Here is a 16,146-nt window from a genome sequence, read left to right on the forward strand (position 1 = left end):
CAATTATGCAAACTTTCAAATTTTGCTGTAAAGCAGCCCTAAAAAGTCAGCTGTGTCATTATTCAGCCCAAGTCAGTTCGGTGTTGATTCAGTTCAGCTAAATAGTGTAAAGTTTCAGGTCAGTTCAAAAGTATTGATGTTGCAAAATGTGTCTATTATGAAACAAATGCCGCTAGTTAACCACATAGTTAGTTACTGAACAGGTTCTTTGCAAAAATGAATTGCAGTACATAATATCTAAACTCGGTTTAAAGTTTGAATGACTTAGACTTATAGTTATACTAACATTGCGTTGTTTTTTTAAAGGCAGAATTCAAAATTCAAAAATGTAGAAGTTCAAAGTGATGATGTCTAAAATATCTGGCCAAATATGTTGCCAATTTAGTTTCAAACAAGTGTCAATCAGAAACTAGAGAGTTACTAACATCACCAAAAACAAGTGTGAACTATACAGCACATTTTAAATATTTGCGATGCTCTAAATGGTCAATGTACACCTGTACACCGGTCCTATGATGACCAGATGGATCAAAAAATAGGTCTAGGTAGGCATCACACTGGATTTTATGACAATGTCTCCACTAAGATGACTTGAAATGCATTTATGCCAAAACAAAATGCATTTATGCTTGGGTAAGCAACTTGGAGGTTTTTGATTTGAACCGACTTTCAAACCATGCCAATGAGGCCTGAAAATGTTGTTTAGGTAGGCCACTCAAGGTTTTTGAGCTAAATTGACTCTTAAAATGCGTTTTTTTTTTTTAAATGCGGTTTTTGAACTGAGCTCAGTCCGAACATTCAGAAAGTTCTCAAAAAGTATGTAAAGGTAGGCAGCTCACTGGGTTTTGAGACTCATCTCTCGGCTGAGATGAATGAGTTTTTCCCCCAAAAAATGCTGGGTAAGTAACTTGAGGTTTGACTCTGAATTGACTCCGAAATACTCTTATGATGCCCAAAATGCTAGCTAGATAGTCAGTTCCCTTGGTTTTGAGACACAATCTCTCATCTGAGATGATTCGTAATCATGCCCAAAAATGCAGTCTAGGTAATTAATATTTTTAAACTAAGCTGAATGCCCTTATGAGATCAAAAATGCTGTCTAGGTTGGAAGCCCACTAGGCTTTTTTGTGAAACAGCCCTTGAACTGAAATGATGAGCAAAGTACGTCCCAATTTGTGTACTTGTGCACTATTCTGTCTTTTTGTAGTATTAATAGTTTGAGTAGTGTTTTCACACTGAAAATTGAAAAAAGAAAACAGTGCACTTTAAATACCCTGATGATGCATTTAATTAACTTGGGAAAAAAAATGTGGAGCATTGGACACTTCATGCATTCAACTGCTTTAATTGCGTAGCGAAGTTGGATTGGCTATCAGAGTCTGATGTTGAATGAAATAACCTTATAAAATTCATACACTACATGGCTGAGTGCATAGTGTGTAGTGCGTCATTTGGGACACTACAGTCTCTCAGCTGAGATGATTCGTAATGTGGTCATGCCTAAAACACTGCCTAGTTAATCAACTTTGCATTTATGATGTCAAGGTTGAAAGCTCACTGCTTTGCGAAACAGCCCTTGAACTGAGTCGACTCAGTATGATGCACAGAAATGCTGTCTAGGTAGGCAGCTCACTAGATATTAAGGTCTTAAAGCTGAATTGACTCTGAACTCGTTTATAATGCGGTCAACATAGGTCTATAGATTTTGAGTGTTTTGGGCTGAGCTCAATCTCAGACCACACGAAAGGTTCCCCAAATGCTTAAGCAACTTGAGGTTTTTGAGATGAACGGACTCTCAAAACGATGATGGCAAAAAAAATTCTAGGTTTTCAGTCTTTTGAGCTGAGCTCAGTCAGAACGTGCAGAAAGTTCTCAAAAAGTAGGCAGCTCACTGGGTTGTGAGACACATCTCTCAGCTGAGATGACTTGCAATGAGTTTATGCCCAAAAAATGCTGGGTAAGTACCTTGAGGGTTTTGAACTAAACTGACTCTGAACACAATGATGCCCAAAATGCTGGCTACATAGTCAGTTCCCTCGGTTTTGAGACACATCCTCAACTGAGATGATTCGTACGTCATGCCCCCCCAAAAAAGCAGTCTAGTTTTTGAGCTAAGCTCATGTTTATGATGTCCAGAAATACTGTCTAGATTGGAAGTTTAGGATTAGCAAAACAGCCTCTGAATTGAGACCACTCAGTATATACGACGGCCAAAAATGTCACTGCTTGTTCTCGCTTCAATGTCTGCACTTCATAAGGGCACTTGACCCCTGTCCTTCCAGGTAGAAAGCCAAGTCGAGTAATAATCTGCGAAACAAGCCACGCTTCACTATTAGTGACTCCATCATCTGACGATGCTGGACGCCGTCTCGCCGCCCAGAACAGTCGCAACTCCGAAACAGTACGGAAACAGCACTGTCCGGGAAATCCCGATCGCCATCTCCCCCTCCACCCCCCTTTACTAATGTTACCGCACCTCCAACCTTCCCTCCCCCCAGCCAGAGGAGTAGAAACAACAAGCCGCCATTTTGTTTGTGCGGAGAGAGTGAAGGAGGCAGGAGCGACCGAAAAAAAAGCCACTCGAGCGGCGACCACTGCGACTCTGAGCGCCGCCGGCTCCGTCCTCGAGGATCCGAACCGGATAAAACACAACCAGGGTGATTAGCGGAGGAAACGGAGGGAGATTGTAGATTCTCCAGTGTGGAAATAAAAAAGCAGACCGGGTTTTCCTTTCTTTTTCTGCTCTTTTTTTGAAACGGAGCGGAGAGGCGGAAGAGGGCAATACATTTAAACGAAGGGAAGCTCGTCAGGGGAAAAAGGAAAATAACAGCGTCACGAAGTGGGAATATCTGTGAAATTACATCGCCGGTTGCTGGCGGACGACAGCGAAAGTGGGAAAAATTGCAGGAACTGTGCAAAAGAAGGGAGAAATTTAAAAGGGATGAACGCGCAGGGGGGTTCACAGCATCACAAAGCCTATGAAAGGGGTTTGAGGACCCCCAGATTTTGGGGGGTGCAGCTGGCAATATCACCCGGATCGGCAGATGCTTCAGACCCGAAATATTACTGAAGCCCACCTCGGTTCGGTTCATTCTATTTCCGACCCACCGCTGTTCCTCTTTAATGCTCCGCAAGGCTCTTCTTCGTGCACTGACAAATTATTCTTATTTGCTCGATGTGACTGACAGTGCATTGAAATACAGGCATATGCTTTGACCAACTTCACTTGATTCCCATTCTTTAGCTCGTGCACGACTGCGAGACGAGCGACTAATTGCATACATGTTCTGTGCATTACTTTTGAAATCATTTCTTTGCCTTTTGCATGCAGGATCTGTGCGCAGTGCAGGGTGGTCTCGTGGAGAGCAATGGTCAGAGATTTTCTGCAAACACTTTTAACTCGTGCAGTGGACACATTCGCACAGAGGGCGCACGAGCCATATTCAGATATGAATACACAATAAATCATTTGACTTGTCACTTTGAAGTGTTGTTGCAAAATACTAAGACATGGACACTGGAATATGCAAGTTGTTCGGAATCATCTAGCTCGTGCATGCAAACTCAAAGTCATTTCAGTCCCTGGATGCACGTTTCTCATGTTATTTATTCTGCAAAGAGTACTGTCTTAAGGATGAAAGGAAACTTTTACATTCATACGATTGCCTGATTATATTCCAATTTTCAAGTATTTATGTGTTCTCTCTACCCATCTTAGCTACATGGTAGGAAATAAAGACATTGACGAAGGAGATCCATACGTCCGTGTCAATTTTAAGGAGCTTGATGGACTTTTAATCTTCTAAGTAAAGTGATGCTGGCGGAGAATTGCACATGCTACGAGGCAAAGAGAGACACAATTCTAAATCTTAGTGTTTGCTTATAAGCATTGCAGTGAGTTCGGTTTCTCATACACAACGCCTTAAAAAAAAAACAACACTTCTGTTCGCCGCCGACAATGGCGGAAAAGACGGATGCAAGCAGCGAGGATAAATCTTGGGAAAATTGCTCCGCCGCCGAGGAGGCTACGTGAGTTTGCGGCGAGCTTGCATGACCGTCTGTTCCTCCCTTCACCTCCTCCATTCGGAAATATACTTTGAGGAACTAAAGACTAGAAAATCTAAAAAAGGAGCATTAAAGGTGGACTGAACATTGAATCGTTGCATTGTATGCATGTATCGTCCCATGAAAGGGAAACAGGAATACGTCCGGAGCTCGTGAACGAGGAGATTTCATTCGCACATCGGCTCGCGACTGCACAGGAAGGGCTATCCTACGCGGGATATATGCATTAACACTAAATCGGAGGAAAACTATGGCCGATAATGTGCTGGACTCCGGTCCGCCTTCAGCTAAGAGGCCTAAATTGTCTTCCCCGGCTCTGTCGGTCTCCGCGAGCGATGGAAACGGTAAATAATAATGTTCACGCGCTGCGGTGTGCGGCGAGTCTCGCGCCCGCACACTGCCACTGTTCGCGTGCATGTTTGAAAAAAATAGGAAAAAAATAGACACGCAACGCGTGTTTTAAGAGCTTTCTTTTGTTGTGTTTGTTTGTTTGCATCATCCCCCGCTGTTTAAATAACTTAGCAGCATAGCTAGCAGGCTAATTTGCTCCATGTTTTCATTTGAAGTTGATGAGGTGCGTTACAATACTGTTTGTGCATGATCGTCTGAGTGTGCAATGTTTTTCCGGGTGTGCGTTACACAAACTTTTGGCTTTGTACGTCGTTATGCGATGTCGAGAGCTAGGGTTGGTGTCAAAGGTTTATGAGGTGATGCATTTTGGGCTTGTCAAGAAAAGGGAAAACTCGACGTGCACGCGTTGTAAATCACGTCACTTTACTGACACACTGTTGGGAACGAAGTTGGTTTACATTTAGTGAGTACTGAGTAGTAGACAAACCAGTGTTAGCAGTGTTTGACAAACACTAAGCAGTAGATGCTACCTCATCTAACTGGTTTTTCCTATATCTTAAACTAGTTTATGGTGGTTTGCTGGTGTTCCTGTTTGACCAGAAGTGCCCAAGACCTTCTAAAACCAGCATACCATCTTAGGCTGGTTTAAGCAGTTTTTTTCCCTTACAGCAGAGTTTAATGTCTAGAAATCTGCTCATATTGTCTTTATATCAACTGCAGTGATCCACCATACAGTTTTTTAAATGGTGGTTGTATAATTAATAATATCAAATACTATTAATTTGAATTAACGTTTTTATTTCATACAATATTTATTTCATTTAAAAAATCTTTTGATAACTGAAAATAAGCTTGGGACTTTCGGGGTAAGTTGGGCCACTGTTTATGTTGTCATCTAGGCACTGAAAAATGAGATGCATTTAAAATGGATACATTGAATTTTATTCCAGTTATTTTATTGCCCTCTATCCTTTGCCCATAAACCAGCCATAAGACGGTTATTTTAATGTTACATTTATATTTTCCATAGATGCTAAAGTTGTAGACGTTAGTTAAATTCTACAGATGTTGAAATGTCACTTTTCTCATAGGAATCTCTTGAAATATTCATTCATTTAAGAATACATAATTTTAAATATAAGGTGACATGACAAATTATGCCTTTTAGATTAAGGGGGTAACATAGTACCCTACTCTTACCTATCCTATCCATTTAAAAGGATTGTCAGTAGATTTTAAAAACAAATGATAACACTAACAGAAGTGTTTTTAAACCATTTTGTCTATGGTAATCTCAACTCAAATCCAAATATTGTCGAATTAATCACTTCGCTGCTATATTGATCTGTCACTAATGTGGAGACCGCACTCAACAGTTTGCTTCATATTTAGAGTATGTTGCATGCATTAGTTTGTTGGTGTGTTGCTGTTATCAGGACCTGCCATTATGTAGGAAAAGGCCCCCATTTTGTCCCACCGCTTGTCCATTGTTATGCCATGTGTTTTTTATTAGTATGAACCATTAGGACGTGCACACCGGCTCTACTACAGACTGCTGTCCTGTGAGACGATAATCTCAGCCTTTCTCTCATCACGAGAGCTGCTATAATCTGTTGCAGTTTTCTACCCATCAGCTGAGATTCATTAATTTTACTGGTCAATTTGTGTAGATTTCTTGCTGTATGGTGACTGATAGACCTATATATGAACAGTCCAACTAACCGCGGATATCTTGCATTAGAGACAAGTTGTCCATTTATTGTCATTGTGTAGTACACGGCCCGGTTTAAATCGGCAAATGCTTAAGAGTAAGTCATTGGATCATTATTGTAGTGATTATTATATTTTTAGCATGTTATATGTTTGGCAACTATTCTTCTAACCCTAATGGATGGATTGTGTAGCCTTTCATTTCTTAAACAACCATGTAGGAAGACACATCATGGCAATATTCCAGGATGACGATGTCAAGATTCATCAGGCTAAAATTGTGAACGAATGGTTGGGAGGGAGCATGAGGAATCATTTTCACACATGAATTGGCACCTCTGAGTCCAGACCTTAAATTCATTGAAAGTCTTTGGGATGTGCTAGAGGAGACTATACAGAGTGCTGGACTCTTGCATTGTCAGTACAAGATCTTGACCAAACATTGGCGCACCTCTTGATGGAAGTAACATCACATTTATTTCCATCAACAACAACAACAAAAAAGATTCTTCATGCTCCCTCCCAACCATTCTTTAACCTCATCAGATTAAATACAAAACTCACATCTGCAAACTCACATCTTTACTGGAAACTTCAAATTTTTGGGGGCATACTCTAATTATTCTCTAATGGATCTAATTATGAGAGATTTTTCTGTGAGCAAAAACCTGATTAAAGTTGGTTATTCTCTTCTCTTTCAGATTTCGGCTCTTTATTTGACCTGGAGCATGACCTCCCAGATGAGCTCATTAACTCCTCCGACCTGGGTCTTCCTAACGGGATGGACCCCGGCCAATTGCACACCAGTTTGGGTGGTGGTGGGATGTCGGGGCCTCTGGGCGGCTTGGGCCAGGACACTGCGGCCAAACACAAGCACCTTTCTGAACTCCTCCGCCCTGGCGCCCCTCCATCCACCTCCACGGCCACTGGCAGCCCCGGTAACGCGGCCTCCCTGGGGATGATGGGAGGTCTGAGTGGCTCCCAGGTTACTCAGGGACTCGGTGGCCCTCAACAGCAGCAGCCTGGCATGATGCCGCAGCCTGGCATGGTGGTGGGATTGAACCGGGGCATGATGGGCGCCCAGAAAGGGAACGGACAGCCGCAGAGCATGATGGGAGGGCAGATGATGAATGGTGCACCCAGAATGGGCTACGCCAATGTGAACATGAATGCGGGCATGGCTGGTAACGGGAACATGCTGCCCGATTCTCTGCAGCAGCAGAACGCAGGCCAGCAGATGGCACAGGCAGTAATGAGACCGCAGCAACCAGGAACGGTGAACAAGGTAACCTGTGAACAAATCAGCACGTCAATATAATAGTGAGACAAGTGATTCTGTGTGCTCGCTCGTACAGTTTAAAATGCATTCATGCATCTCAAACAGTGGAGTGTGCACAAAATGGGTTTTCTTCCAACTTTATAGCTAACCTAAATAGCTTTTTTACAACTCATTACACTTCTGTAATCTGACATGCGTCTCAATGAAATAACTATATATTTATATATTGTATTCTAGCATCAGTAAGATTTGTTTTGAGATAAATTAATATTTTGTATTCAAGTATTACACTTCATTTCAATTGAATTGAATAACATTTTAATTATTTTGAACTTTCTAATCATCAATTAATTTTTTAAGTATTTAAAAAATACACTAGGGGTGAATATCTGTATCTTTATCTGTTACAATCTCAAAATTATTTGTATCTGTATTACTGATAAAACTGAAAGTGTGCAGAAGTTGGTCAAATGACACGAGAAGCTCGTTTTAATTCTGTTCCCTTCATAGATTTCATTTAACAAATATGCCTTGTATAACTTTATAACAAACAAATATATATTTTCTTTAAATGTCTTCTAATATTTAACTATAATACTACGTGTTATATAAAAGGAAAAGGAATGTGTACAGAGTTGTCAGGGCAATCAACCTAACCCAACCTATAATAAGAGGATTCTATATGAAATAGCTGATTAGAGAGCATGAAAGTTGAAAGAACATAAATGCAAATCTGAACAAATGATAAATAATGCATAAATTCTTGTCGGCTCCGGGAGAGAGTATCGCATCGTAAGAGAATTTAAACATTTAAATATACATGTCAAGTAGTGTTACTCTTGTCAAGCTGTTATTTTTTGAGAGACGCACAGAGATGGCGATGTGGCTATTTGATTTGTGATCATGCTGTGCTCATTTCAGTAGTTTACACTCATTCCAGTAGTTTACACTCATTCGTGTTTCATATTGTACACATGTTAACTATACATAGGAAATGGTAGTAGTATTTTAATTTGTATTACTCCTGGCAGACTCTGATTTCTGAGTGACGTGCAAAGACGATATTTGCGATCATTTCATTTATGTATAATCCTCTGGCTCACCTTTTATTCAGCAAACACGAGAAATGTCTGCCGAATATTTTTCATATTATTCGGTTGAATTCGTTATTTGTTTTGAAGCCTTTATCTATGACTTTCCGAATAAGGTTTTCGACTTCGGGGCACATCCCTTATTTCCACAAATGGCTGCTGAAAATGTAGCTTTTCCGTCACAGAAAGAAGTTACATTTTAAAACATATTAAAACCAAAAGCAGTTGTTTATAATATTTCACAATCACAACATTACTGTTTTTGATGTATTTTTGATCAAATACATTTTAACAACCCCAAATTAGAACTATATACATACACCGATCAGACTTAACATTATGACCACCTTCCTAATATTGTGTTGGTCCCGCTTTAGCTGCCAAAACAGCCCTGACCCGTCGAGACATGGACTCCACTTCACTCCTGTAGGTGTGCTGTGATATCTGGCACCAAGATGTTAGCAGCAGGTCCTTTAAGTCCTGTAAATTACGAGGTGGGGCCTCCATGGATCGGACTTGTTCGTTCAGCACATCCCACAGATGCTCGATTGGATTGTGATCTGGGGAATTTGGAGGCCAAGTCAACACCTCAAACTCTTGTTGTGCTCCTCAAACCATTCCTGAACCATTTTTGCTTTTTGGCAGGGCGCATTATCCCACCAAGAAATTCTTGCTTCCATGAAAGGGTGTACACGGCGGTGGAAAGGGGTCAGCATGGGCACCCTGAGTGGTCTGATGGTCGATGCACCGTGTATTCTGACACCTTTCTATCAGAACCAGCATTAACTTCTTGATACTGACCACTGCAGACCGGGAACACCCCACAAGAACTGCAGTTTTGGAGATGCTCTGACCCAATCGTCTCATTATCACAATTTGGCCCATCTCAAACTCGCTCAAATCCTTACACTTGCCCATTTTTCCTGCTTCTAACACATCAACTTTGAGGACAAAATGTTCACTTGCTGCCTAATATATCCCACCCACTAACAGGTGCCGTGATGAAGAGATAATTAGTGTTATTCACTTCACCATATATATTTATACATTAGTTGTAGTTTATATTTAAAAATATAATGTATTATTATATAAAACATTTTAAAAAGGCAAGCCCTTCTATGCTTCACCCCAACTTCCTGTTTCACCAGTTCTTAAACTGTTTTATGGAGCAAAAAGTGCAGATTGTCACACTCCTATCACTCCTGTGGACCTAGACTTTATGATTTAGTTGCTTTGAAGGGAAGGTAATATCGAATATTAAAGGTCAAACAAAAAAAATTCAGGATTTATGACTTTTAAAGGCCAAGTTTTCTTATTTTCAAACTTTATAACTTGAAGACTCATGTAGTGTTTACTCACTTGAAGACTAGAGTTGTTTGAATTAAAAACTAAATTCGAAAGATTCTGGGCTAATGTTCTTGTGACAGCACTGCATTCACCTCCATTAAAACACACTCCGTTGTTAATTTGTTTTGTCTTGTAAGACTGTTAGAACTCAGGTAGTGAAATGGACTACTCAAGTGAATAAATAAAAAATTGCGATGGTTCTCTGGTTTGGAACTTTGGATAAGACATTCAGTGCTGTGTGTGTGATCCTTGAACACGCCTGAAACAGACCTCCGTTTGAAAAACCTTCTCTACTCCCTCATACGAGGAACTGCGCACCATTTTGTTGATTCACAGGCGATTGCACAACCTGGACCACAGGAAATGGGCAGAAAAAAGAGGGAATGACATTTTCTTTTTTGTTTTGCTGGGTCCGTCTAGATTTTTAGCAACTGTTTGAGGTTTGTTTTACGGAATTGATACCACAGTGTCACTAACATTTATATGTATATGAAGTGAGTAGACAATGTCAACATTAAACATGCTGAGTGAATCTACTGATGTTTGTTTTCTTGTTTTGCTGTTAATAACTCATTGATGGTTGATGATTCTGCTCTGGATGATTGTAATCTTTTAAATTTGGATAATTGAAACCTCATTTTCATTATTGATAAAGCTTTTCCTCCTTTTTCTCCCTCTTTCTCGCTCTCAGATGGGAATGATGGCTGCTCCAGGCCCCTACGGTGGTTCGTATGGTCAGTGTGGAGGACAGTCCCTTGGACCTCAGCTCCAAAACAAAGCGGTTCAACCCAACAGCATTAACCAGTTCAACATAGACAAGAAACCTCAGCATGGGCAGAATATGGGTGGCATGGTGAGAGATCTATAAAGAAAATGGCATAGTAAACCACACCCACACATATTCATTGACCCTCTCTGACTGAAGGGATTCATTCCTTCTCTTACTAGCCACCAAGATTCTTCTGCTATCATGTCCCCTCAGACCAAAATTCTGGTCCATCTATCTATCCCATCTGTCTGTCTGTCTCACCTTATAACTTAAAGGAACACTCTTTTTGAAAATAGGCTCATTTTACAAGTCCCCTAGAGTTAAATAGTTGAGTTTTACCGTTTTTGAATCCATTCAGCCGATCTTTGTATCTGTCGGTAGCACTTTTAGCATAGCTTAGCATACATCATTGATTCTAATTTCAGTCCATTAGCATCTCAATTAAAAAAATGACCAAAGACACTTTCAATATTTTTTCAATATTATCCTGCGTAATAGTCGCGGATCTTCGCGGCCGTACCATGACTGCAGTGGCGCAATGATATTACAGTGCCTGAAAGTAGCCCCCAGCTAGGTAACTTTCAATGTGACTGGCGCGAAGTTCGTGTAGTTGCAGAGAAAGTTTCAGGCTTGCAGCCGACAAATTGTGTTGTTGATTTACCTGTGTGATTAGCCATGGTTCTGTGTGTTGTAAAGGGCTGTGATAGTAAGTCGAAGGTGTATACTACCACCATGTTTCACAGAATACCAACGAATCATTGCGCCGCTGCAGCCATGGTACGGCCGCGAAGATCCGCGACTATTACGCAGGAATGAGAAAGTAGTTCCTAGCCATATAGGTGTAGAAAATGAGAATTTTCATTTTCAGTTTGTCTTAGCACACGATGTAACTGTAGAAGAGTCAAGTTTTAAATAGGAAAAATATTGAAAGTGTCTTTGGTCATTTTTTGAATGAGATGCTAATGGACTGATCAGAATCAATGATGTATGCTAAGCTATACTAAAAGTGCTACCGCCAGATACAAAGATCGGCTGAATGGATTCAAAAACGGTAAAACTCAACTATTTAACTCTAGGGGACTTGTAAAATGAGCCTATTTTCAAAAAAAGTGGAGTGTTCCTTTAAATGCTCCCAACAAATAAAAACATTTTTAGAGTCAACTTTAATACACAGATCTTGCTTTATGTTGTGTAGTCAAGTCTATGTGTTTCTCTGCATGCATCTCAACACACATTGTACAATGTGAGTGTGGCGCACTCCCCATCCTTTATTTAGCAAGGATGCATTAAATTGATCAATGGTGACGGTAAATACATTTAAAATGTCTGTTTCTATTTCAAATAAATTCGGTTCTTGAATCCTGAAAAATACAATATATCAAAAATATTAAGCAGTACAACTATTTTCAACATTGATAATAACAATAAATGTTTATTGAACAGCAAATCAGCATATTTCTGGAAGATCAAGTGACAGTGAAGAAAAATTCAGCTTTGCCACGGCAGGAATAAATTGCATTTTAAAATGTATTCAAATAGAAAACGGTTATTTAAAATTGCAAATATATATCACAATATATCTGTTTTGTTGACCAAATAAATGCAGCCTTAAGACATAAAAAAATCTTACTGACCCCAAGCTTGAACCACATGTGTTGCCACTGCCATCATTGCTAAAGGACACTCCAGTTTTTTTTCTCTGATCCTTAAATCTGTAAATCAATCTGAATCTGCAGGAACATGAAATCCTGACCCTTGAAAACACTTCTTTTTGTCTGTTTCTAGCAGAGCTCAGGTGTGGTGGGTGGCGTCTCGGGCCCGGGTGGGGCGGTAGCGCCACCTGCAGCGGACCCCGAAAAGCGTAAACTCATTCAGCAGCAGTTGGTGCTGTTATTGCATGCTCACAAGTGCCATCGCAGAGAGCAGACCAACGGAGAGGTCCGCCAGTGCAACCTGCCCCACTGCAGAACCATGAAGAATGTCCTTAATCACATGACCCACTGTCAGGCCGGCAAATCCTGCCAGGGTGAGCGAAGCCACCCATTCATAATCTTCCGTTTGTATATTATCTTCCCCACACATAAAAAATATGACGCCACCTTACTTTCGTGCTTGTGTTCCCCGACAGTGGCTCACTGCGCGTCCTCTAGGCAGATCATCTCTCACTGGAAGAACTGCACGCGGCATGACTGTCCCGTCTGCCTGCCGCTTAAGAGCGCCGGGGACAAAAGAAATCAACAATGTGAGCTAATATGCACAAACGCTACTCAAATTCTTCAAAATCTGTATGACCTTCTTTCCTCTTCGGAACACAGAAGAAAATCAGTATCAGCTGTTTTTGCCCGTACAGTGAAAGTCAATGGGGTCCAAAACAACCCTGGGTTCCATTGATTTAAAACATTGTTTAAAATATATTCTAGTACTCAACATATTCTAGTATTTGAAAGGGGTTTTCAATCTCTCATCCTCTCATATCTCTCTCTCTAGCTCTGCTGGGGGGTGCTGGGATTGGCATGGGTGGTCCATTAGGTGGGTCATTACCTGGTGGCCAGCCTTCAGCCCCAAACTTAAACCCACCCAGTCAGATTGACCCAAGCTCCATCGAAAGGGCATATGCCGCTCTTGGACTCACCTACCAGGGCAACCAGGCATCCAATCAGAATCAGCAGACCTCTGTACCTGCTCAACCTGGCATGAGAACGCTCAACAACATAGGTGAGAGTTTCCGTAACCTTTAGTTTCTGTGCCTGTCTAAATACCCACACTTGTGGCTTTGGCCACTTGAGAGTGTGTGTGTGTGTGTGTGTGTGTGTGTGTGTGTGTGTGTGTGTATGCGCCAAGTGAGAAAGACCATCCCTGGACTGAAAAATAATGCTAAAGCTCAGTACGCTTAATGCACTCTAAATCCACACTATCACTAATACCGCTTCGAAGCGGTCTTTGAGGCTAAGAGTATCCCGTCATTCTTCATGTTCAGGAAGTTACATGCCCTGATTTTGCGTCTTAATGATCCAGTGATTAAGTGTGCCCTGTTGAGTAAACAAACATCTCAAAACACTTGTGGTCTTCACGCCCACTTGAACACTTTGGCCAAACTACGGAAATATACGTAATGTAAGTGAGGTTATGCAAGTGGTCAAGTGCAAAAACCGCAACTGTGGCTATTTGGCCAGGCCCTCTGATTAAATGCTTACACACTGATGTTATTTGATGATCTTTTATACATCTGTATTGGTGTAGAACTAGAAATGTACATCCTTCACTAACAGATCAAATTGATAAAACAATAAAACAAAAACAAAAAAATAATCTCAGTAATTTAATACGCCATGCATGATTTTTTTTATTAAAATTGCATCCATAAATTTGTGATTTATATATCAATATAGCTATAAAATAACAACAACAATAATAATGTTGTTATTATTATTATTATTATTATTATTGTTGTTGTTATTTTATAGCTATATTGATATATAAATCACACATTTTTGGCTGCAATTTTATACTAAATAAAAATATGCAAATTACAGAATAAAACAAAATAAGAAATATTACTTGTTTGTTATTTCAATGTAAAATAAAAAATAGAGTTGATATGATATAATAATAATTTTATTTTACATTAATTACAATACTAATATTCTTAGTCTTAATTTCTTCATTTTCAAACCATCAAAGCCCTTAAAGCTTCTCTTTTAAGCGCTTCTCAGTACAATAATGATGAGATGGTATGTGCATGTTGGCTCCCAAATGCATTACGTGATGCAAACTCAGAGCAGAGGCCGAGATGGAGTTTGTGTGGAGCAGCATTTACTGTAAATCGAGCCACTTTGAGCCATTGCATCTCCGACAGAGGATGAGATGCTCATGCATATAAACGCACTGAAACATGCAGCGCATATATTTACTGCAAAAAAAATATTTTTTACTCAGTATTTTTGTCTTGTTTTTCATTACAAATATCTGATCATTCTTAAATTGAGATGCATTTGCTCCAGATATTAAGTCTTGTTTTCTGAAAAAATATATGGTTAAAACAAGAAAAATATTTGCCAATGGGTTAAAGGGTTAGTTCACCCAAAAATGGAAATTCTGTCATCATTTACTCACACTCATGTTGTTTAGCATATTTTACCTATAATGTCTTATACTGTGTTCCCCAGCAGGTGGGAACTCAATGGGAGTGAACGGTGGAGTCGGGGCTCAGATGACTAACCAGCATTCAGGAATGCTGCCTGATGGCATGTTGCACAGGAACATGATGCCTCAGAGGTACTGAACATCACTGCGGTTCAGTGGACTGGCACCTGGTTTAAATAGGTTGGTCAAAGAATGCTTAATGTTGATGTTTGATGGTTTCTCTCTCTCTTGCAGTCTGATGAATGATGCCTCTGGTGTTGGTAACATGGGTTCAACAGCAACGGCTGCACCCCCCTCTGCAGGAATGAGGAAGAGCTGGCATGAAGACATCACGCAGGACCTACGAAATCACCTTGTACACAAACTGTGAGTGATATTATGAACGGTGCATAAAATTACTGTAGATGGTGTGTGAGAGTGTGTAAGTGTATGTGTGTATGTATATGTGTTAGGGGTGTAACGGTACACAAAACTGACGGTTCGGTACGTACCTCGGTTATGAAGTCATGGTTCGGTACGAGTTCGGTACAGCAGTTTTACAAAATTGCTTTTTATTTATTTACTGAAAAAAATTGTGTCTGTCCTTAAATGTTTTCAATTATAACTAACAGTTTCTTAAAGATAATGCGGTAAACTATAGGGAGCCCTTACTTACACATTACTATAATATTAAACTATTAGCCTATATTCAGTTGCTATTTATTTTTAGATATAATAATCAACACTGATAACTATAAACTTCACATAAGGCAGTTTTTGCATTAACACAGTGGCTGTCATTTCCATGACAGATTTATTTAAACGTACATTAAATAATCAAGACTTTGCTAACAGGTTAAGTAGAATACAATGAATATATAGGCTAATATAGTGCATATATTTAGCGAAAGAGTTCATCTCTTTAGTGAACTAACAGCTGTGGACACTGAATGACTGCCTGAGGTAAATGTGATGCTACGTGACATTGTTTACAAGCTTCTTTTATTGTCTTTCCGTGGTTGAAACACCGATTGAGCGATTACACGACATATGATACATTTCAGTAAGTTGTAATGTATCCTCAACATACCTTAAGAGGTTATTTTATGTTTATTCTTTAGGAAGAGAAGATCGTGTTCACTCCCGCGCCGCGCTGCCACTTGAAGTTGAACTGACACGTCTATACGTAGTCTATACAGTGCCATACAGTCACGTCACATTAAAGAGCGTCAAAATGACATTTATTGTTTGAATTTCATGATAAAATGGACTGAATAATTAATATGTTCGTGTGGGAACTAGGATTGAAGTGTGTTCCGCGCTTAAAACAAGCCGACTGTTAACTGTTAAAGACACGCGTGCACTGAACCGAACGCCCTGTACCGAAACGGTTCAATACGAATACGTGTACC

The 16,146-nt window shown here is 40.1% G+C and overlaps 1 protein-coding gene across 20 annotated transcripts in view; it reads left to right on the forward strand.

The window, feature by feature from the left end:
- Positions 1–2,530: 2,530 nt before the first annotated feature.
- Positions 2,531–16,146, forward strand: part of ep300b (EP300 lysine acetyltransferase b) — a 46,638-nt gene continuing 33,022 nt past the window's right edge. For 9 of the 20 annotated variants that reach the window (XM_079817095.1, XM_079817113.1, XM_079817114.1 and 6 more), the window contains exons 1-8: positions 2,531–4,409; positions 6,828–7,411; positions 10,535–10,696; positions 12,398–12,638; positions 12,741–12,854; positions 13,100–13,327; positions 14,779–14,887; positions 14,990–15,121. In XM_079817095.1, the coding sequence (XP_079673221.1) occupies positions 4,316–4,409; positions 6,828–7,411; positions 10,535–10,696; positions 12,398–12,638; positions 12,741–12,854; positions 13,100–13,327; positions 14,779–14,887; positions 14,990–15,121 (1,664 nt within the window). In that variant the 5' untranslated portion in view covers positions 2,531–4,315. The remainder of the gene's footprint in view (positions 4,410–6,827; positions 7,412–10,534; positions 10,697–12,397; positions 12,639–12,740; positions 12,855–13,099; positions 13,328–14,778; positions 14,888–14,989; positions 15,122–16,146) is intronic. The other 11 variants (XM_079817106.1, XM_079817096.1, XM_079817111.1 and 8 more) reach the window with 3 other exon arrangements.

This window comes from Gobio gobio (assembly GCF_949357685.1).
Source record: "Gobio gobio genome assembly, chromosome: 1".
NCBI classification, from domain to species: Eukaryota; Metazoa; Chordata; class Actinopteri; order Cypriniformes; family Gobionidae; genus Gobio; species Gobio gobio.